The sequence below is a fragment of the Oryctolagus cuniculus genome, chromosome 3 (assembly GCF_051225735.1).
Source record: "Oryctolagus cuniculus isolate XC-2025 breed Fujian yellow rabbit chromosome 3, ASM5122573v1, whole genome shotgun sequence".
Lineage (NCBI taxonomy): Eukaryota > Metazoa > Chordata > Mammalia > Lagomorpha > Leporidae > Oryctolagus > Oryctolagus cuniculus.
Window position 1 is genome coordinate 181,926,535 of NC_142869.1, and position 21,412 is coordinate 181,947,946.

General features: G+C 50.2%; 1 protein-coding gene across 5 annotated transcripts in view; it reads left to right on the forward strand.

Moving 5' to 3' along the window:
- The window catches only part of DENND11 (DENN domain containing 11), a 51,348-nt gene that overhangs the window by 22,740 nt on the left and 7,196 nt on the right, over positions 1–21,412 (forward strand). For 3 of the 5 annotated variants that reach the window (XM_089329656.1, XM_070071393.2, XM_051835135.3), the window contains exons 4-7: positions 12,225–12,378; positions 18,561–18,699; positions 20,170–20,301; positions 20,454–20,604. In XM_089329656.1, the coding sequence (XP_089185782.1) occupies positions 12,225–12,378; positions 18,561–18,699; positions 20,170–20,301; positions 20,454–20,604 (576 nt within the window). Of the gene's footprint in view, positions 1–11,471; positions 11,555–12,224; positions 12,379–18,560; positions 18,700–20,169; positions 20,302–20,453; positions 20,605–21,412 lie in introns of those variants that run through there. The other 2 variants (XR_016231831.1, XM_089329657.1) reach the window with 1 other exon arrangement.

A 21,412-nucleotide genomic window follows, 5' to 3' on the forward strand; every position in this document is an offset into this window, starting at 1 on the left:
TTCACTCCCCAGTACCCAGGCCTGGGCCGGACTGAAGCTAGGAACCCTGAACTCCATTCACGCCCACCTGCCGCCTCCCAGGGTCGACGTTAGCCAGAAGCTGGATCAGAAGTGAAGGATCTGGGACTCAGACTGGCACTCTGACGGGGTATGGGCATCCCAACCACAGCTTAACCTGGTGCACCCCAATGCCTGCCTCGATATGTCTGACTTTTAGGAACCTCTCAGTTTTAGGAGCCTCTCGTTTTGTAATAAATATTCAAGGATTTTTTTTTCTGTCTTCAGAAACATCCTTTGTGCATATGTTTCTTCTGCATTGTGTCCATTTTTATTATTTTGATGATTTTAATAGTGCTATAATGCCATATAGAGTTAGTGTACTTCTTATTCCCCATGGTTGAGTGTTTAGCATTTTTTTAAGACTTATTTATTTATTTGAAAGAGCCATACAGAGGAGAGGCAGAGAGAGAGAAGTCTTCCATCTGTTGATTCACTCCTCAGTTGGCCACAACAGCAGGAGCGGTGCCAATGTGAAGCCAGGAGCCAGGAGCTTCCTCCAGGTCTCCTTCTTGGTTGCAGGGACCCAAGGACCTGGGCCATTTTCCACTGCTTTTCCAGGCCACAGCAAAGAGTTGGATGGGAAGCAGAGCAGCTGGGACCTGAACCAGCGCCCATGTGGGATCTGGCACTGCAGGCGGCAGCTTTACCTGCTATACCACAACGCCGGCCCCTGGCATATTTCTGATTTTTTAAAAAGCTGTTCTTCTCCTTTTGGAGTGGGGTGAACACCTTCATGTGTCTATCTTTTTCTGTATTTGAAATGTTTACTGAGTTTTGTTTCTCAGAAGTAACATACGGAGTTTAAAAAGAACATTTTGGGGGAATCAAATTGTAAAAATTGTTTCTAAAATATTTGCATGCATTTGATAAGTATAACTGTAGGACCATAGTAATACTTCCCACCATACTCATCCTCCCACCCAACTCTCGCCCCACTTTCTCTTCCCTCTCCTGTTCCCAGTCTTGTTTTTTACTAAGATCTATTTTCATTTAACTTTATACACAGAAAATTAACTCTATTCTAGGCAACGAGTTCAACACGTTGTATGAGAAATAAAGAGAAAAACAAAAACAAAACCCAAAAAAACTGCTGTTCAGCAGTCCAGACAAGGTCTGTTCAGAGTCACCAAGTCTTGAAGGTAATTCTCTTTTTAGAAACTTAATTATCGTTAAAGAAGAACCTAAGAATGATACATCTTTGCGAGCACTTAGACTTATCACTTACAACACATGAGCATGTCCTCCACTTAATACACTAAAATGAGGTAAATCTTTGAGAACACGTTTTACAGCTAATTCTCATAATGCAACTCTTTGAGGACAGAGGTCCTGCATGGGAAGTTAGTGCCCAGTGACTCCTGTTGTTGATCTAACAATTAACACTCTGATGTGTGATGTCAATGATCACCTGAGGCTCTTGACATGAGCTGCCTAGGCTATGGAAGCCTTTTGAATCCACAAACTCCATCAGTATTTAGACAGGGCCATATGCAAAGTGGAAGTTCTCTCCTCTCTTCAGAGAAAAGCACCTCCTCCTTTGATGGCTGCTACTTTCCTCTGGGGTCTCACCCACAAAGGTCCTTCACGTAGGACACCTTTTGCCTTAGTGTCTTGGCTTTCCATGCCTGAAATGCTCCCCTGGGCTTTTCAGCCAGACCAGAATGCCTTAAGGGCTGAGTCTGAGGTCAAAGTGCTATATAAAACAGTTGTCATTCTATGAGTCGGCTGTGTGGACTGCTTCTCATGTTGAAATAGTCTCTCCTTTTTAACTCTCATCTATTGTTATTATCAGACACTTGGTCTTATTTATGGAATCCCTTTGACACTTAGTCCTATCTATATGATCAATTACACACTTAATATTATCACTTTAACATATAAGATGGCATTGGTACCACCCAGCTTAATGCGATTTGGAGTCCCATGGCAAGTTTTTAGCTTTACCCTTAAGGGTAAGTCTGTAGGAATGTGTGTTGAACTATATAGCTCCTCCCTCTCTTATTCCCACTCTTAATTTTTACTGGGATCTATTTTCAGTTGGTTTTATACACCTTTAAATAATTCTATGTTAAGTAAAGAGTTCGACCAATGGTATTAAGTATAAAAAGATGCTGGCACTGTGGCTCACTTGACTAATCCTCCGCCTCCAGCACCGGTACCCCAGGTTCTAGTCCCAGTTGGGGCGCTGGATTCTGTCCCAGTTGCTCCTCTTCCAGTCCAGCTCTCTGCTGTGCCCCAGGAAGCAGTGGAAGATGGCCCAAGTGCTTGGGCCCTGCACTCACATGGGAGACCTGGAGGAAGCACCTGGCTCCTGGTTTTGGATCGGCACAGCAAGCCGGCCATGGTGACTGTTAGGGGGGTGAACCAATGGAAGGAAGACCTTTCTCTCTGTATCTCTCTCTCACTGTCTAACTCTGCCTGTCAAAAAAAAAAAGTATAAAAAGAAAATAATAGAAAAAAAGACTTCCTCAACAATCAAGACAAGGGCTGTTCAAGTCATTGCTTCTCAAAGTGTCAATTTCACTTCTACAGGTTTCCTTTTTGGTGCTCTGTTACTTGTCAAAGATCAGGGAGAGCATACAGTATTTATCCCTTTGGGACTGGCTTATTTCATGAAGTATGCTGTTTTCCAGATTCACCATTTTGTTGCAAATTACTGGATTATTTTTTGCCACTGTGTAGTATTCCATAGAATACATATCCCATAATTTCTTTATCCAGTCTTCCATTTACAGGCATTTAGGTTGATTCCATGTCTTAGCTATTGTGAACTGAGCTGCAATAAACATTAGGGTGCAGACAGCTTTTTTATTTGCCAATTTAATTCCCTTTGGGTAAATTCTGAGGAGTGGGGTGGCTGGGTCGAATGGTAGGGGTATCTTCAGGTTTCTGAGGAATCTCCAGACTGACTTCCATAGTGGCTTGACCAGTTTGCATTCCCACCAACAGTGGGTTAGTGTCCCTTTTTCCCCACATCCTTGCCAACATCTGTTGTTAGTTGATTTCTGCATGTGAGCCATTCTAACCGGGGTGAGGTGAAACCTCATTGTGGTTTTGATTTGCATTTCCCTGATTGCTAGTGATCTTGAACATTTTTTCATGTGTCTGTTGGCCATTTGGATTTCCTCTTTTGAAAAATGTCTATTGAGGTCCTTGGCCCATCTCTTAAGTGGGTTGTTTGTTTTGTTGTTGTGGAGTTTCTTGATCTCTTTGTAGATTCTGGTTATGAACCCTTTATCTATTGCAAAGTTTGCAAATATTTTTTCGCATTCTGTCGCTTGCCTCTTTACTTTCCTGACTGTTTCTTTTGCAGTACAGAAACTTCTCAATTTGATGCAATCCCAATTGTTAATTTTGGCTTTGCCTGTGCCTCTGGGATCTTTTCCAAGAACTCTTTGCCTGTGCCAGTGTCTTACAGGGTATCCCTACTGTTCTCTAATAATTTGATGGTGTTGGGTCATAAATTTAGGTCTTTAATCCACGTTGAGTGGATTTTTGTGTAAGGTGTAAGGTAGGGGTCTTGCTTCAAACTTCTGCATGTGGAAATAGTTTTCCCGGCACTATTTATTGAAGAGACTATCCCTACTCCAGGGATTGGTTTTAGCTCCTTGATCAAGTATAAGTTGATTGTAGATACTTGGATTGATTTCTGGTGTTTCTATTCTGTTCCATTGGTCTATCCATCTATTTTTGTAGCAGTACCAGGCTGTTTTGATAATTAACTGTCTTGTAGTATGTCTTGAAATCTGGTATTGTGATGCCTCCAGCTTTGTTTTTGTTGTGTAGGATTGGTTTATCCATTCGAGGTCTCCTGTGCCTTCATATGAATTTCAGCATCATTTGTTATAGATCTGAAAAGAATGTCTTTGGTATTTTGATTGGTTTTGCATTGAGTCTGTAAATTGCTTTTAGAAGAATGGACATTTTGATGATATTGATTCTTCCAATCCATGAACATGAAAGATTTTTCCTTTTTTTTTTTTTTTGGTATCTTCTTCTATTTCTTTTTTTAATGTTTTGTAATTCTTATCATAGAGATCTTTGACATCCTTGCTACTTTACCAAACTCTTTCCCTGTAGTCTCTTAGTGGAATCTTTTGGATCCCCTATATATAGAATCATGTCATCTGCAAATAGGGGTGGTTTGAATTCCTCCTTCCCTATTTGTATGCCTTTAATTTCTTTCTCTTGCCTAATAACTCTGGCTAGAACCTCCAGAACTATATTGAATAGCAGTGGTGAGAGTGGACATCCCTGTCTGGTACCAGATCTCAGTGGAAATGCTTCCAACTTTTCCCCATTCAATAGGATGCTGGCTGTGGGTTTGTCATAAACTGCCTTGATTGTGCTGAGGAATGTTCCTTCTGTACCCAACTTGTTTAGAGTTTTCATCATGAAAGGGTGTTGTATTTTATCAAATGCTTTCTCTGCATCTATTGAGATAATCATATGGTTTTTCTTCTGCAGTTTGTTAATGTGGTGTATCACATTGATAGATTTGCAAATGTTGAACCATCCCTGCATACCAGGGATAAATCCCACTTGGTCTGGGTGGATGATCTTTCTGATGTGTTGTTGCATTCGATTGGCTAGAGTTTTGTTGAGGAATTTTCATCTATTTTCATCAGGGAAATTGGTCTGTAATTCTTTCCCTGTTGCGTCTTTTTCAGATTTAGGAATTAAGGTGATTCTTGCTTTGTAGAAAGAATTTGGGACGATTCCCTCTCTTAATTGTTATGGGTCTGTTTAGGTTTTCTGTCTTCATGGCTCAATTTAAGTAGGTTGTATGTGTCCAGGAATCTATCTCATTTCTTCTAGGTTTCCAGGTTTGTTGGCATACAGCTCTTTGTAGTCATTTCTGGTGATTCTTTTTATTTCTGTGGTGTCTGTTGTTACATTTTCATCTCTAATTTTACTGAGTTAGGTCTTCTCTCTCCATTTTTTGTTAGTTGGGCCAATGGTACGTCAGTTTTTTTTTTTAAACAGCTCTTCGTTTTGCTAATCTTTTGTATTTTCTTGGGTCTAATTTTTTTGATTTCCTTAAGTTTATTTCTTCTAGTTTTGGATTTGTTTTGCTGTTGTTTTCCTAGATCCTTGAGATGCATTGATAGCTCATTTCTTTGGTGCTTTTCCAATTTCTTGATGTAGGCACCTATTGCTATGAACTTTTAATGCTGCTTTTGCTGTATCCCATATGTTGTGTTATCATCTTAGTTTTTTGCCAGAAAGTTTTTGATTTCTCTTTTGATTTCTTCTATGACCCAGTGTTCATTCAGGAGCATGTTGTTCAATCTCCATGTGTTTGCATACGCTCTAGGGATTCCTGAGTTGCTGATTTCCAACTTCATTCCACTGTGGTCTGAGAAGCTGCATCATATGGTTTCGATTCTTTTGAATTTGCTGAGACTTGCTTTATGGCCTAGTATGTGGCCAATCTTAGAGAAGGTTCCATGCACTGCTGAGTGTATTCTTTAATGTAGGATGAAAAGTTCTACAGATATCTGTTAGGTCCATTTGGTCTATAGTGTCGATTAAATCTGCTGTTCCTTGTTGATTTTCTCTCTGGTTGATCTGTCCATTGCTGAAAATAGAGCATTGAAGTCTCTCATTACTATTGATTGGCGTCTAAGTCTCCCTTTAAGTCCCTTAACTTTTCTTTTAAATAGCCCAGTGCCCTGCAATTAGGTGCACATACATTTATAATAGTAACATCTTCCTGCTGAAATGATCCCTTAATCATTACATCGTGCCCTTCTTTGTCTCTCTGAACAGTTTTTATGTTAAAGTCTATTTTGTCTGATATTAAGATGGCTACACCAGCTCTTTTGGTTTCTGTTGGCATGGCATGTCTTTGTCAATCCTTTCCCTTTCAGTCTGTGTGTATCTTTGTTGGTGAGATGTGTTTCTTGTAGGCAGCACATAGATGGGTTTTGTTTTTTAATGCATTCAGCCCGTCTGTGTCTTTTAACTGGGGAGTTGAGGCCATTTACACTCAAGTTTACTATTGATAAGTAACAACTTTGTCCTGCCATTTTTCCATTAATATTCCTATTTTTTACTTTGGATTTCCTTTGTATTTTCACTGGGAGATTTTCTGCCTTCTCCTTCTTTCATAGGGGATGTTCCTTTTTCTGTGTTTCTTTGTGTAGCACCTCTTTGAGCATCTTTTGTAAGGCTGGGCAAGTGGCAATGATTTCTTTCAGTTTCTGATATGGAAGGTCTTTCACGTTCATTCTTAAATGATAGCTTTGCAGGGTACAGTACTCTGGGTTGACAGTTTTTTTCTTTAAAGACTTGGACTGTATGTCAGCATTCTCTCCTAGCCTGCTGTGCCATAGTGTTGTTCGGGGACTGCTACATCCAGAGAGAGAGAGTGAGCGAGTGTGTGTGTGGGGGTAGTGTAAGGTGTTCTTGTCCAAGTGTTCAGTGCTGCTGTGTCTGTACTCAGCCCACAGGGAAGAGGGATAGACTGAAGTTGCACAAGCCAGGTCTTACAGTTCCTTGTCAAGTTACCCATCACAAATACATGCCTAACCACGAAGGAGAGCGGGAAATGTCACCTCCAGGTTGATGGGTTTGTCCAGTTAAAATCCTAGGCCTTCATCAACAAACAAGGAGTCAGCATGAATGGGTGTTGAGAGAAGAGGGGGTTTTTCAGGGGGAAATGAAGCAGCCTTTGTCTCAGTGTGTCCTGGCTACCCAGGTGTGGAGTCCACTTCTCCTCCCACATCGAGGCCGCTCCCCCAGCCCAGGAGATGCCGTAGAGTCTCCCCAGGGAATTCTCGGTCAGGAATCCAGTTTTCCTGTGTGGCCTGCAGCAGTGGTCAGTATTACAGCAGGCACGGTTCTTACCCTGAAAGCCTACAAGAGCAGAGACCAGTCTCTCCACTGCCCACCTTCCAAGGACAACACTGAAGGTGGCGTGGGAACCGCGGTGCAGAGCGGGAAATGCAGGCCGCCGTTCACCAGTCACGGCATTGAAACTGCAGCCCAGCACGGAGGCTCCAGCAGTGCAGGATGCTCTCGGTAGCCTTTGTGTCGCCGTGCGCAGCCCTCTGTTTCCTTGTGGCTCCTGGCTTGGCTCTCTCGCCGGTTCTTTCTCCTTTTTCCTCTGTGTGAAGCAGGCGTTGGAGCCAATGTCCTCCTTGAGGCTGGACAGCCTTCAGCACGCCTCCTGCTGCATAGGTTCAGGGGTCCAGTGGTTTCTTTAGGGCTAAGGAGTCCCAGGCGTTTGCAGGCCAGGCGTGTACCAACACCTGTCCCTCAGAAACCAAGCAGGCCTCTGGGTTGTTTGTGTTCAGTCAATCCTGGGTGAAACCATCCACCGCCTACCTGCCCTTGAGGTCAGTGGATCCCACGTTAGTTGCTGGTTGGTATTCCTGGCCCGTCTTTCCCGTATTTTCAGAGCAGCTCCTTGGAGGCTGTACCATAAATTTGATCTTTGCAAGTAGGCAGACACTCCTGTCTGCCTAAGAATACTTAAGACTTTCCTAGCAACCTTGAGAGGGGCTCTTGTCTCCTACTTTTGGGACACAGAGGCAGTGGGTTTTCTAGTTGGTTGGAACCCCAGATTTTTGGAGTCTCAACCGAAGTGAATTGGACAACTTGGAACACGTCACCCTCACTCGGTTGTATTCCCCTGACTTCCTGCTCACGGACTGACCACGTCTTGCCTGCTTCGTCTTTTACAGTAGCTCACTCAGAGCACCAACAGGCAGTCAACACCCTTCACGTTACCTTTCTATTTTTTTTAAAGATTTATTTATTTGAAAGAGTTACACACAGAGAGAAGAAGAGGCAGAGAGAGAGAGAGAGGTCTTCCATCCACTGGTTCACTCCCCATTTGGCTGCAATGGCTGGAGCTGTGCGGATCTGAAGCCAGGAGCCAGGAGCTTCTTCCAGGTCTCCCACTTGGTTGCAGGGGCCCAAGGACCTGAGCCATCTTTCACTGCTTTCCCAGGCCACAGCGGAGAGCTGGATTGGAAGTGGAGCAGCCGGAACTTGAACCGGCACCCATATGGGATGGCGGCACTGCAGGCGGCGGCTTTACCTGCTCCACCTCAGCGCCGGCCCCCGTGCCCCTCACGTTCGGTTTATAATCGCTTCCCCTGGAGCTGTGTTTGCAGGTCACACAGGGTCGGTTATGCAAAGTAGAGAAGTTGTAGCCAAATGTCGTGCAGCAATATACAGGTTACCAGCATCGTGGTTGACAGCCTGTTATCACCCTCCACTTCCAGCTACTAATGCCAAACCACAATGCGGTTTTTAAAAAGTTTATTTTCATCAACTTGAAAGGTGGGGATTGCAGGGTTCAGGGAGAGAAGGAGAGACAGGAATCTTCCATCCAGTGGTTCACTGCCCACACTTACAATAGCCCAGGCTGGGCCTGGCTGAAGCCAGGAACCCAGAATTCCATCCAGGTCTTCCATATGGGTGACGGGGACTCGAGCACTTGGGACGTCATCTGCTGCCTTCCCCGGATGCAATAGCAAGAGGCTGGATCAGAAACAGAGCAGCCAGGACACCAACCAGCACTCGGTGGGGATTCCAAGCAGTGTCTTAACCCGCCGCACCACAGCACCCGGCCCCACAGTGCGGTTTCTGATACTGCAGTAACTCGTTTCTGGATATCATTGCTGCTGTAGCTAGAATACCGGCTGCGTGGCTGTAACAAAGCAGAGAACCAAAGTGCCGTGGCTCGAGCAAGGTAGTGGATGGCAGCTTTACTTGGCGAGAGTCTCCGACAGAAGCAGTCCCGTGTGAGGAGGCGGCTGGGACTGCTACCAGCTCATGTGCCACCCTTTACAGGACAGGAAAGACCGGAGATCGCAGAGGGCTGGAGACTTTGCCCGTTTTTGGCCACCCACTGTACCTTCTGTCAAGGGAGTCTGGCAACTGTGAGCGTTGGGTGTCCACGTGACCCTCTACAGTCTGGAAGGCCTACTCCTAAAGGAGGAGAGTGGCGGTCGGTACCAGTGGCCTCACAGGAGCCGCCCTCACCCAGGTGCCACACCCATTCAGCCATCGCAGTGGTCACTCTCAGTGTCTCATTTGTCTTGCTGGAATTTGGGTGTGTGCATACAGAAATACAGATGTGGACCCTTACAGTCTCTCTTCATGCAAAAGACAGCACGTCATACCATTGCTTTCCATCTAGGCTCTCTCTTCCCCACAGTGTGGGAGAGCTCACACGGAAACTTCTTAACTATTTTTAAGAAGATTTATCTATTTGAAAGAGTTATGGAGAGGCAGAGAGAGAGAGAGAGAGGTCTTCCATCCACTGGTTCACTCCCCAAGTGGGCACAATGGCCAGAGCTGGGGTGTTCCGGAGCCAGGAGCTTTTTCTGGGTCTCCTACGAGGGTGCAGGGGCCCAAGGTCTTGGGCCATCTTCTGCTTTCCCAGGCCATAGCAGAGAGCTGGATCCAAAGTGGAGCAGCCGGGACTTGAACCAGCACCCGTATAGGGTACTGGCACTGCAGGCAGCGGCTTTATCCGCTACACCCCAGCACTGACCCCCTTCTTTGTTAGGTTTTACAGTTGTGTCTCATGCCTTGTATAGAGCAGCACTTTGTTTATCAGGTCATCATTGATGGACTGCTAGATTGTTTCCAGTCTTGCTGTTAGAAATAACACTGCACTTAGGAACAGTGTGATTTCACACCTGAGTGGTGTATCTGCACATTAAATTTCCCGAAATGAAATTGGCAGTTCAAAGGGTGTGTGTCTTTGTAATCTCGACAGGTGCTGTCACGTTGCCATCTGTGAGGCTGTGCATTTGGGTGCTCAACGTTAATGCAGGAAAATGTTCCATTACGGCACTGCCAATCCAGATAGGGGAGCTTTGAGGTTTTGACATTCTGATGGATGCAGAAGAGCACATCAGTATAGTTTTAATTTGCATTTTTCTTATCATAAGGGAGGTTGAACGCTTTTGTAAATGTTTGAGTCATTTGTATCTTCTGTTCTGTGAACCATTTCCAGCCTTTGCTACATTTTGTTGGCCTTTTTTATTTCTAGTTATTGTGTAATAGGGAAATCTGTTCTTTGTGTAATAAATTGAAAATAGTTTCCACCTCATCATTTTTCTTTTAACATTACTCTCTTGTCGTGTACATGTTTTTCTTCTTTGAATTCATTAATCATCTGTGGCTTCTGGATTTTAGTCATAACAAGGAAGGTGTTCCAGCTTGGTAATTAAAGAGGACTGGGGAGTTGGGTGAGAAAAGGCACTTGTTCAACAGAAAGTAAGGAAAGCGAGCGGTGGAGTTCACATAGGCCCGGGTGCAGGCAAGGATATTTCGTGACACAGCAGTGGCTTTGATATTTATTTAGACCTGGTTTCTCCAACATGAGTGTCTGCTTTCTATTCATTCAGACTTCAATGTCACAAGCTAACTTGTCGTTATTTCTTCTGTCACTTTAGTCAATCTCTCTCCAGGGTGTCCTTTCTATAATTATTTTGTATTAACCAGAAGAGAGTGGAGAACTATTATAGAAATGAAAGCATTAAATTAGAAAAGCGAAGAGCACCTGTTAGGGCATAAAGGGGACAGGCAGCTGCATTCTGGGGTCTTGCTTAGGTGTCAGTTCAGACAAACCAGTGCAGACACGGCACGTTGGGCACCGTCAGCTCCATCTGATGTGATCAGTTTGTGTTACGGCGTCGTCACTGACTCTGCTAGGTGGGGTGATGGCGTGGGGGTTACGTGCTGTGATATTTTTTAAGCAGACTATCAGAAAAGTATAACGAGATGAGTGAAATGTTACGATGTGCAGTTTGCTAAGGGCATTTCAGGAGAGGCAGTGGTAGTAGAAGGGGGATAGATGTCAACGTATGGATCAAATCCTGACCGTCATCGAAGCTGGGTGATGAATACGTGGGGTTTGTTCTACTTTCTGTTTGAAAATTTCCATAGTGCAGAGTTTTAAAAGATGGAGTTTACTCATAAAACTAACATACAGATATTCTAGAAAACGTTGAAAAGTCCAGCCAGCCACGTCTAGTAGTAACATTTGCTACTCGACACCTACTCACAGTGGGTGGGTTCCAAGACCCCCACTGAGCGCTGTGTGTACGATGTTTTCTCCTTTACATGCCTACACACACGTGTAGTGCCGTCTCCACGTGAGCGAGTCATGCTTGTCAGGCGCTGTTTCAGGTGCCACATCAGAGCTCGCAAGCACGGATTGTTTGTCCTTTGTCGTAACTGACAGATGGCTTTGTCCTTACCGTCAGTCTTGGCAGCCTCGGCAGGCCACTCAAGGACGGTCCTATTTGCACGTAAAGGAAGCACTTTGGGTTCCTCTTTGCACATCTGAATTGCTAGCATTGCTGCGTTTTGGTTTGTAGACCATCATGTTAATCTCTGCCTGCGTGTTCAGATGGCATTCTGTGTGTGTGTGTCCGCAGGGCCCACCCTACTGACGGCGTTCTAACTTGGTTAATTCTGTTAAGAACCTGTCCGGATGAGGCCACATTCCACGTTACTTGGGGTATCTCCTGCATATCTTTCGGGGGGACACAATTCAACCCATAACAACGCTTTAAACTAGCTCTAACAGCCTCACAACACAGCTGCATGTGCCCTGGAGGCGGGTTTCCCTGTTGTCCACGTGGTCTGGGGCCTCAATGCTGCTTTCTCTGGGGGTCGCTAGGCGTGTCTACCCAGAGCCACAGTTCTAACCGGAGCAGGGGGAGGGTTGGGAATGAACAGATCCTGATGCTTTGTATTTCTTCTTGATTGCTGCAGAAATGAGCAGCCCTCAGTGAGATCTAATAATAACTGTTTTCCCGTATCTGAGACATCCAGGGCCGAGTGTCTCCTTACTCTTTCGTAGTAACAAAGCCAGCAAGCATGAGTTCCAAACAAAGACCGAGTTTATGAAAGCAGGGATTTGTAGTCTTCCCAGCCGCCCCTTCCCAGAGTAAACAAGCGGCAGCAGAGCCTTCGCATACCTTGCTGCCGAACAATAGGCATTAGTCATCCTCTGTTGGTTCCGGCTGTTCCCACGGGCAGGGGAGTGTGTTACAGGATGCTGTCAGGGGCTTTCCTACTGATCTTCTACGTGGCCATGCTTTGAGCCCATCGGGGCCTTTGCCTTGCAGCTTTTGGAGGGGGAGTAAGTTACAGAGCTGCACTGACTGTGTGTGTGTCTTGTGCAGACACCAGCTGGAGACGCCGGGGCATTACTCTCACCTGGCCGCCTTCTACGAGGACAAGAAGGGAGTGCTGCATGCTGGTCCTGGGAGAGGCGGGAGCCTGCCCCCTGTGTGCTGGCTGCCTTCCATCCACCGCTACATGTACCCCGAGATGAAGGTGAGGTCCACCAGACCCACGCACAGCTGGACTGGTGATGGGATGGTTGTTGTTGGTAACGTTAACGAGCAATGCATGTCCTGGGCTCATGTCAAAAGGCTGCCCTCGACAGTTAGGGTTATAACATAAGCATCTGGGTTCATTTACAACATGATGCAAGTTGTCTTAAACAGTACATGTTCTAGACACTTCCATGATCATAATGTGAAGCCGTGGGTGGCAAACAGGCCAGTCGTGCTAGACTCCTGGGTGTCCGGCTTCAACTGATTGAAAACCAGACCTTTGAAATAAAAATGGAGAGTTTGATGAACAGGTATGGCATTTCTTAGTCATGACAGTTTTTTCTTTTAAAAGACTTATTTATTTGAAAGTACACAGAGGAAGAAGGAGAGGCAGAGAGAGAGAGGGAGGGAGGGAGGGAGAGAAGGAGGGGTCTTCCATCCCCTGGTTCACTCCCCAGTTGGCTTCAACAGCTGGAGCTGTGCTGATCTGAAGCCAGGAGCTTCCTCTGGGTCTTCCCATGCAGGTGCAGGGGCCCAAGGACTTGGGCATCTCCCACTGCTTTTCCCAGGCCATAGCAGAGAGCTGGACTGGAAGTGGAGCAGCCAGGTCCCGAACCGGTGCCCATATGGGATGCAGGCACTGCAGGTGGCAGCCTCACCCGCTACACCACAGCACCAGCCCCAGTTACGATAGTTTTGATGTTGCTTTATTTTGTATTTTTTCTGCAGTGCTAGGATGTGTTGTTTACGGTTAACAAAACACGGGGCCAGGCATTCAGTGCTGGTCGAGCACAAAGACAACTACGAATGGGAACCTCCTCTTTATCTTCCCCGCGTCCCGCGTCCCGTGTGGGTCCCAGGATGCTTCTGTGACATGCAGGGCTCCCTTGGCGCAGAAGTGGCGCCACGGGTTTAGGGGCGAGCTCTGAGGCGGCGTCTCGGAAGACCAGTTGGTCCCTGACCGGTGGGAAGTGAGGAGTGCTAGTTCCAGGCTGCGGGAGGTCTAAGCAGCAGGTGGATCTGTGGTCGGCCGCTCTCCGCGCCTTCTGATGCTGGCCGTTCATCGATACCTGTTGCCCCCTCTTTACGGGGGGGTGTTTTCTTTAATCCCTGCTTTCCAGCTAGGGCACCAGAGGCGTGGAGGGTCCGTGATTCGCTTTAGACTTCGAAGCTAGCAGGAGAGAGTGCTGGGCTTTAAACCTGGGCCTGGTAGCAAAGCCACTATGTGTTCCCTACCCCAGCTCACTGCCTTTGCAGAGTGAACACAGGGGAGAGACATTCACGGGACACATGCAAACTACTGTGACCGGGGTTCCATGATAAAGGATTGGAAAAACAGGTTGAAATCAGGTTGTAGAGAACCTTGTAAGTAAATTCTCATTAGGCAAACAGAAGCCGTATTGGGTATTTTATAGTAATTCAGTACAAGGAACGGGTAATATAGACAGAGAGTGAGGAGGGAATGAGGTAACTCACTTATTACTAATTTTCAGACACAGCTGCCATCCCATATTAGTCATCTATTGCTGTGTCACAAATTGCCCAGAATGGCGGCTTGTAGCCTTCTGTCTGCATCATCTCACAGCTTCTGAGAACTGGGAATCCTGGCAGGGCTTAGCCGGGGCCTCACGGGCCTCACGGGTTCTCGCGTGACTGTGGTCGGGGAGCAGCCAGGGCAAGGCCTCGTCTGAAGGCTTGGCGGGGAAGGGCCCACTGGGAAGCCCCTGTGGGCGTTGCAAGGCTGCGTTTCTTGGGGGCCCTCAGCACCCCGCTGATTGGTTATTGGAGGCTTCCCTGAGATCTTTCCATGTGGGTCTTAGCAGGTGACCATTTGCTTCATCAACACTCGCCAACAGTTTTCCAGAAAGGTGCAAGAGAGAATCCTTTGTAACCTAATCCTGGAAGTGACAAGCCCTGCAGTGTTGCCGTATCCTCCTGGTTAGCAGCGAGCAGCTCAAGAGGAAGATGGATCCCATAAGGCTGCAAATACCGGGGGCGGGCAGTCTGCCACACGTGCGAGGGCTGAAGTGACAACACGGGGACGTGGCATTATCAAGACCGCAGGAGCTGGCCGGCGCCATGGCTCACTAGGCTAATCCTCTGCCTGCGGCGCCGGCATCCCGAGTTATAGTTCCGGTTGCCCCTCTTCCAGTCCAGCTCTCGGCTGTGGCCCAGGAAGGCAGTGGAGGATGGCCCAAGTGCTTGGGCCCTGCACCCCATGGGAGACCAGGAGAAGCACCTGGCTCCTGGCTTCGAACCAGTGCAGTGCACCAGCCATAGCGGCCATTTGGGGGGTGAATCAATGGAAGGCAGACCTCTCTCTGTCTCTCTCTCACTGTCTAACTCCACCTGTCAAAACAAGCAAACAAAAAAACACAGGAGCTTGAAGAGGGGCTGTGCACTGCCCAGCCTCTGAAGTGCTGCGCATCTGATGCTGGTCCCTCTCGGTGTGTGACCCGGCGTGTGCTGAGGGAACTAAGAAGAGCTGGAGGCTGGCGCCATAGGGACTTCCAGGGCTGGAAATGGAAGGGAGCTCCTGCTGCCTCCCTCCTGCCGCCCAGCTCCCGTCCTTGCCTCCCGCTGAGAGGGCCTGAGGGAAGCCTGTTGGTGTGGGAGCCCAGGAGACTTGGTCTGCAGATTCTCCCCCCACCTGGCCTGGGCTGAGGGACAATCCAGTGGTCAGAGTAGGCATCTGGGGGATTCCGGGCTTGTACTGACACAAGTCCCTGCCTCTGTCTGTTCCTAACTCTGCCCCTTTTTTCCTGCTGAGTCAAATTGCTCCAGGACTGTCTCCCAATCTATAGAGATGAGCAGGCTCACCCGACTGTCTCTGGAACCCTCTCCCGAGAGGCCAAACAGCACAGAAAAGGGAGGTTCACCACATGCTTTTGCTCTGCTTGAGGGCCGCTCAGTCCCACCTGCTGCATCCTGTGAGCCGCAGGGAGAAGGGTGCTTTCATGGGTTGCAATACAAATGTGGAGAATCTTGAAACACCACGAGATGCCAACGTATTTAAACTGTCCAGCAGTCTTGTGTGTCAGTCCCTTCTGTAGGTAGAAGCCCACCACAATGATGTACTTCTGCAGATAGAAGACTACCACATGATGTGTGTGTAGCACACAATACATGATGTGTGTGAAGCACATCCAGTTGTTGAAGGATCAAAAACCAGATGCCCAACTCTCATGACCATTATGAAGATGAGTGGAGCATAAGAAATCCATGTGGAAGATTTCCCAGGGCTGTTGGTACAGGAAACTCTGTATGATACGATCATGCTTTTCTTGAATTATCACAGCCTTGAATATCGATATGGGTAGACACACATGCATACATGAACATGGGAAAACGTGCGTGGATGCACATACTAGGTTATTGAGAGGGAGGGTGTGGGAAAGACAGTGCCTATCCATATAAACAAGGATGGGACCAGAAAAAAATGCCACGACTTTTTAAAAAACGGCATATATGACATGAATCCATTTGTCATTTATAGAAAATCACACACGTGCACATACTAAAGAATTTTTATTCAGACTGTTTATTGAAATATGACATTCATGGGAACAAGTTCAAAAATCCCAAGTGTAGTCAGTGAATTATTGCAAAATAAACACAGTTTGTAAGGGGAAATGTTAAACAAGTGAGTTTTTGGTACAGGAGTGAGAGGGAAGACTGAGGCAGAGGTGGGAGGGGTGACAGAGGCAGAGATCCAATGGTGGCTGCTAACTGCTCCCCGGGCAGATAGGAGTGCAACGGACAGGGGGCTGTGGGGCAGAGCCTCGGGTGCGGCCCGGGTGGGTCAAGTGGGGTCCAGGAGCATGGGAGGGATGGCGTGCTGGCTTGGGAGATGGGAGGGAGAAGCCCCCGGATGGGTCAGGTGGGGTCCAGGGGCGTGGGAGGGATGGTGTGCCGGCTTGGGAAATGGGAGGAGAAGCCCCAGGTTTGCACAAGAAGTGTCTGTGCGCTGTGCAGTTGAACAGGGGAGTGAGGGAGGGTGTGAGTCTCTCTGACACTCAGAGGAGAGGAGACGGCACCTGCCCTGGCTCCTCCGGCACTTTCCAGCCCTAGACCTGGGCTCGGCAAGCACTGAGCTCGCTGTTCCCAGCAAGTGGCATGTCCCCCCTTGTCTCCAGGCCTCTGTGTGAGCTGATGTAGATATCACTCCCAGAGAGGGGTGAGGCACCCTCCCGTGCGCCGCCCTGGCCTCCTGCCCGCCTCCCATCCCCGCTGCCTTCGGGCTGTGTTGGAATTGTCTGTTTTGCTGGCCTGTGAACTACAGCAAGGAGAGCTTGGGGCTTTTCTGTTCATTGTTGGGACTAGAATACAAAGTGAGCCCGTAAGACGTCTTTCTTGAATGACTACATCCATGAGCGGGCAGAGGAGGACGACCTGAATGGATCCTTGTAGATTCAGATGCCCAGGACACACTGGTACAAGCCCTGCCAGGGCCTGGTGCCCTGGAAGCGCACGTTAAGGGCTGGAAGATGGGCATGGGGAGGGCGCGGTGGACCTGGGATGTGCGTGGGCTCCCTTTCCTGTCCGACTTCCGTGAAAGAGGCCTGAGCAGGCCTGGCCACGGTACCTCTCGTAGGGATTCAGGAATTGGATGGAGGCTGAGGAGAGGCAGAGGGCCAGGGCCAGGGCCAGGGCGTGCTGGGCGGCGGCTTCAGGACAGGGAGACGCCAGGGAAGGGCGCTCCTCCTGCAGCTGCAGGAGACACAGTGCACTGCTGCCTCAGGGCTCCCGAGGGCTCCCCTTGCTTGAATCACAGCAGGTGGCCTTGGTGTTGGCGCCTTTTGTCACAGCAGCTCTGGCCCGTGTCCCTAAAAGTCTCACGAGGCACCCGCTTGGAAACCCCTGTTTGGTCAGTGGCAGCAGCGGTCCCCGCACGTGGGCCTGGGCGACAAGCCGAGCACGCCCCGTCTTGTGTCCCTTGGTCTCAGTGGCGGTGTGAGGTGGTGGTGCTCCGCCCACCTCCCAGCTAAGGCGGGTGCCCCGGAAACAGCAGCTCCCTCTCCCAGGCCTCCCTGCTGCTATGTGGCAGGGCCAGGACAGGCAAGTGGCTCTTCTTAGGATGTTTATTTTGGAACACTTCAGGACAGAGAAGTATACAGAGTTCAGTGGGGACACATGGATTTGCCAGTTTTCAGCGCTTTGCCACGTTCACTTCGTATATGAACATTTACATACACATAAGAACACGCAACGTGGGGTTCATGGCAAAGATATAAAATGAACAAAGAAGGGTGTGTTATGTAATATGTGTAACTCAGTGAAGACGACATGTATGCCCGCTTAGGTACCAAAGAATACGGTATATAAAAATGTAAGTAAATTTCCATATGAAAGAGAAAATGTGGTTCTTGTCTTTCTGGGCCTGGCTTATTTTACTTAGTGTAATGATTTCCAATGCCACCCATTTCACTGCAGTCTCAGGATTTCATTCTTTTTCATGGCCAAATATTCTAGTGTGTGTGTGTGTATGTATGTATGTATGTACACACATATATATACATACATAGCACATTTTTAAGATTTATTTCAAAGGCAGAGTTACAGAGAGGCAGAGACAGAGAGGTCTTCCATCCACTGCTTTACTCCCCAAATGGCTGCAATGGCTGGAGCTGCACTGATTCAAAGCCAGGAGCTGCTTCTGGGTCCCCCAGGCGGGTCCAGGGACCCAAGGACTTAGGCCAGCTTCCACTGCTTTCCCAGGCCATAGCAGAGAACTGGGTCAGAGGTGGAGCAGCTGGGACTCGAACCGGCGCCCACACGGGGTACCGGCGCTGCAGGCCGTGGCCCGCTGTGCCACAGCGCCGGCCCCTGAGTTGCACTTTCTCATTCATGTGCCCTGTCTCTTCAGAGATCCTTTATAATGTTAAATTGAGCAGTCTTCCTATGTACCTCTTCCCAGAAAAGTGGGTAATGATCCCTACACTCAAACTTGTGTCTCAGGGGAGCTGTTGTAGTGCAGAGGTCCGGTTTAAACCTGAGACGGTTAAGGTGACAAGTGTCATTTTATGTGGAAATACCCACCCCCTAGCAGAGCTGTGTGGCTGTGCTTTGTGTTTTGGGGAGTGCGGCAGAACTGAGCACTCAGCTGCACTGTGTATTTTTGCAATCATCCTAACGAGCTGTCCCTCCCTCCCTCCTTCCCAACCCCCTGTATTCTTGCAGATCACACACCCAGCTGGCTGCATGTCTCAGTTTATCAAGTTCTTTGGCGAACAGATCCTCATCCTCTGGAAATTTGCCTTACTTCGAAAGCGCATCCTGATCTTCTCCCCGCCGCCCGTAGGCGTCGTGTGCTATAGAGGTGACTGGAAAGCAAGGCGGGGGGCGGGCTGTTCTTCCAGAGGCTCCGCACTGCTGACCGCGGCTGCGAGGGTTTGGGCCGTGTCAGGGGCTGGAAGCGGAGCGGTGGCCCGCGTGGGTCTGTGTTCACAACGTGGGCCCTGGGGGGCTGGGGACACCTCAGTACTCTGGTGAGAGGTGGGGGTCTGGATTAGAGCAGGCACGGTGGGCCCCAGCAGGCCCGAGATGCCCTGGGCAGCAGCGGGGGCGGGTGGTGGTGTTCGAGGTGCTGTTCTGTGTGAGGTCCTGGAGTCCAAGATGACAAGGATTGGGGTGGTTGGGGAGGCACAGGTGTGGGGCTAACTTGGGACATGACGGGGTGTGCTGCCTGTGAGAGCTGCGCAGGAGGCTGTGTGCCAGGCCCTCGTAGGTTTGGGTCAGGTCCTTTGGGGCAAAGTTGCACTGCAAAAGGGATTCGGAGGGTGGGAGAGGGTGGGGGGAGGGCAGCATGCGGGCACAGCAGGTGCAGCACCCAGGGTAGCAGGACAGAGACGGAGATGGGGCGGGCAGAGGAAGGGAGAGCCAGAAGAGGCAAGGGTTCCAGCAGGCCAGCCTGGAGCAGGGGAGAGGCCACAGCGTCCAGAGGAAGACTGAAAAGTGCCTAGTGGGTCGGTGAGCAGGGTGCTGGTGTGACCCCAAGGAGAGGAGGCTCGCCCATGCCGGCACTAGCCGGCTCCTGCCGTAGTCAGTTTCCCGTAGCTGAAACGAACCCCCCAGGGTGGGTAACTTTATACAGAGAGAGGATTATCTTGGCGCACAGTTCTAGACGTCTAAGAGCATGACTGGCTTCCAGTGAGGGCCTCGTGGTGGGAGGCTGGGTGCACGCAGACGACAGGCATGTGTGGAGGGGAGGGGAGCTGAGGGGCCCCCTGTGTAAGCTGCTCTCGAGATCCTGGACTCTAGGGAGCTATATCAACCCCTTCGTGAGGGTGGAGCCCTGGGACCCAATTACCTCCTAAAAGCCCAGCACCACATCCGGGACCAAGCCTCAACACGAGTTTGTGCTGGTTTTTCAAGATGAATTATTTGAAAGGTACAGTGACAGGGAGAGAGATCTTCCATTTGCTGGTTCACTCCCCAGATGGCCAGAACTACTGGGGCTGGTCCAGGCTGAAGCCAGGAGCCTGGAACTCCATCCAGGACTCCCACATGGGTGGCAAGAATCGTAAGCATTTGGGCCGCCTTCTGCTTTCCCAGAGAGCCGGATCAGAAGTGGAGCAGCCGGGACCCACACTGGCACTCCGCTATGGGCGGTGCTGCACGTGGCACTTAACCCACTGCAGCACAACGCTGGCCCCTCAGCATGAGTTCGGGTGGGGACAGCCCACCTGCTGACCGTGGAGAGAAGGTGTTGACTAGCAGGCTTCGAAGGAGGAAGGGGCTGGGGGGGGCGCAGGCCTCTCCTGACCGCCCCCCTCCCCCCTCCCCGCAGTGTACTGCTGCTGCTGCCTGGCCAACGTGTCACTGCCCGGCATTGGGGGCACTGTTCCCGAGTCCAAGCCCTTCTTCTATGTGAACGTGGCCGACATCGAGAGCCTGGAGGTGGAGGTGTCCTATGTGGCCTGTGAGTACCGGCCGGCCTCACCCCGCCTGCCCACGTGCCTGAGCCCCCTCCCACATTCACACCCGGGCTCCTGCTCTGTTTCCCACTGGGCTTGGGCCAGTTCCCTTCAGGTCCCGCCCCAGGGTTGCCACCTCCCTGACCTCGGCCCACAGGCACCACAGAGAAGATATTTGAGGAGAAGCGGGAGCTATACGACGTCTACGTGGATAACCAGAACGTGAGGACGCACCACGACCACCTGCAGCCCCTGCTGAAGCTCAACAGCGCTGACAGGGAGAAGTACCGGCGGCTCAACGAGCAGAGGTAGCGGCAGCCCTGGGCCGGGCCGCGTGTGCCGCGGGCGCTGGTGGCCACAGCCTAGACTGGCACCTGCCACGCTGGGAGAGGCCTGGCTGGCCCCGGGCTGGGGGTGCCTCCCCACGAAGCCTGTCCTGCCTGCCCGACGTCCCTCCTGGGGCCATGCCGTGTGTGCCGTGGGTGCTGGTGGCCACAGCCTAGACTGGCACCTGCCACACTGGGAGAGAGGCCTGGCTAACCCTGGGCTGGGGGTGCCTCTCCATGAAGCCTGTCCTGCCTGCCTGACGTCCCTCCTGGGGCCATGCCGCGTGTGCCGTGGGCGCTGGTGGCCACAGCCCAGACTGGCACCCGCCACGCTGGGAGAGAGACCTGGCTGGCCCCGGGCTGGGGGTGCCTCTTCATGAAGCCTGTCCTGCCTGCCCGCCGTCCCTCCTGGGGCCATGCCGCGTGTGCCGTGGGTGCTGGTGGCCACAGCCTAGACTGGCACCCGCCATGTTGGGAGAGAGGCCTGGCTGGCCCCGGGCTGGGGGTGCCTCTCCACGAAGCCTGTCCTGCCTGCCCACCGTCCCTCCCAGGGCCATGCCGCGTGTGCCGTGGGTGCTGGTGGCCACAGCCTAGACTGGCACCTGCCACACTGGGAGAGAGGCCTGGCTGGCCCCAGGCTGGGGGTGCCTCTCCACGAAGCCTGTCCTACCTGCCAGCCGTCCCTCCCGGGGCCTTCCTGCCGGCTGGCCTGCTGCCTCGGAGCCGGACCTGAAGGGGGCGCTGCAGTGGGGTAGGGCAGGCTCCCTGCCTGCTGCCCTGATGGGAGGGG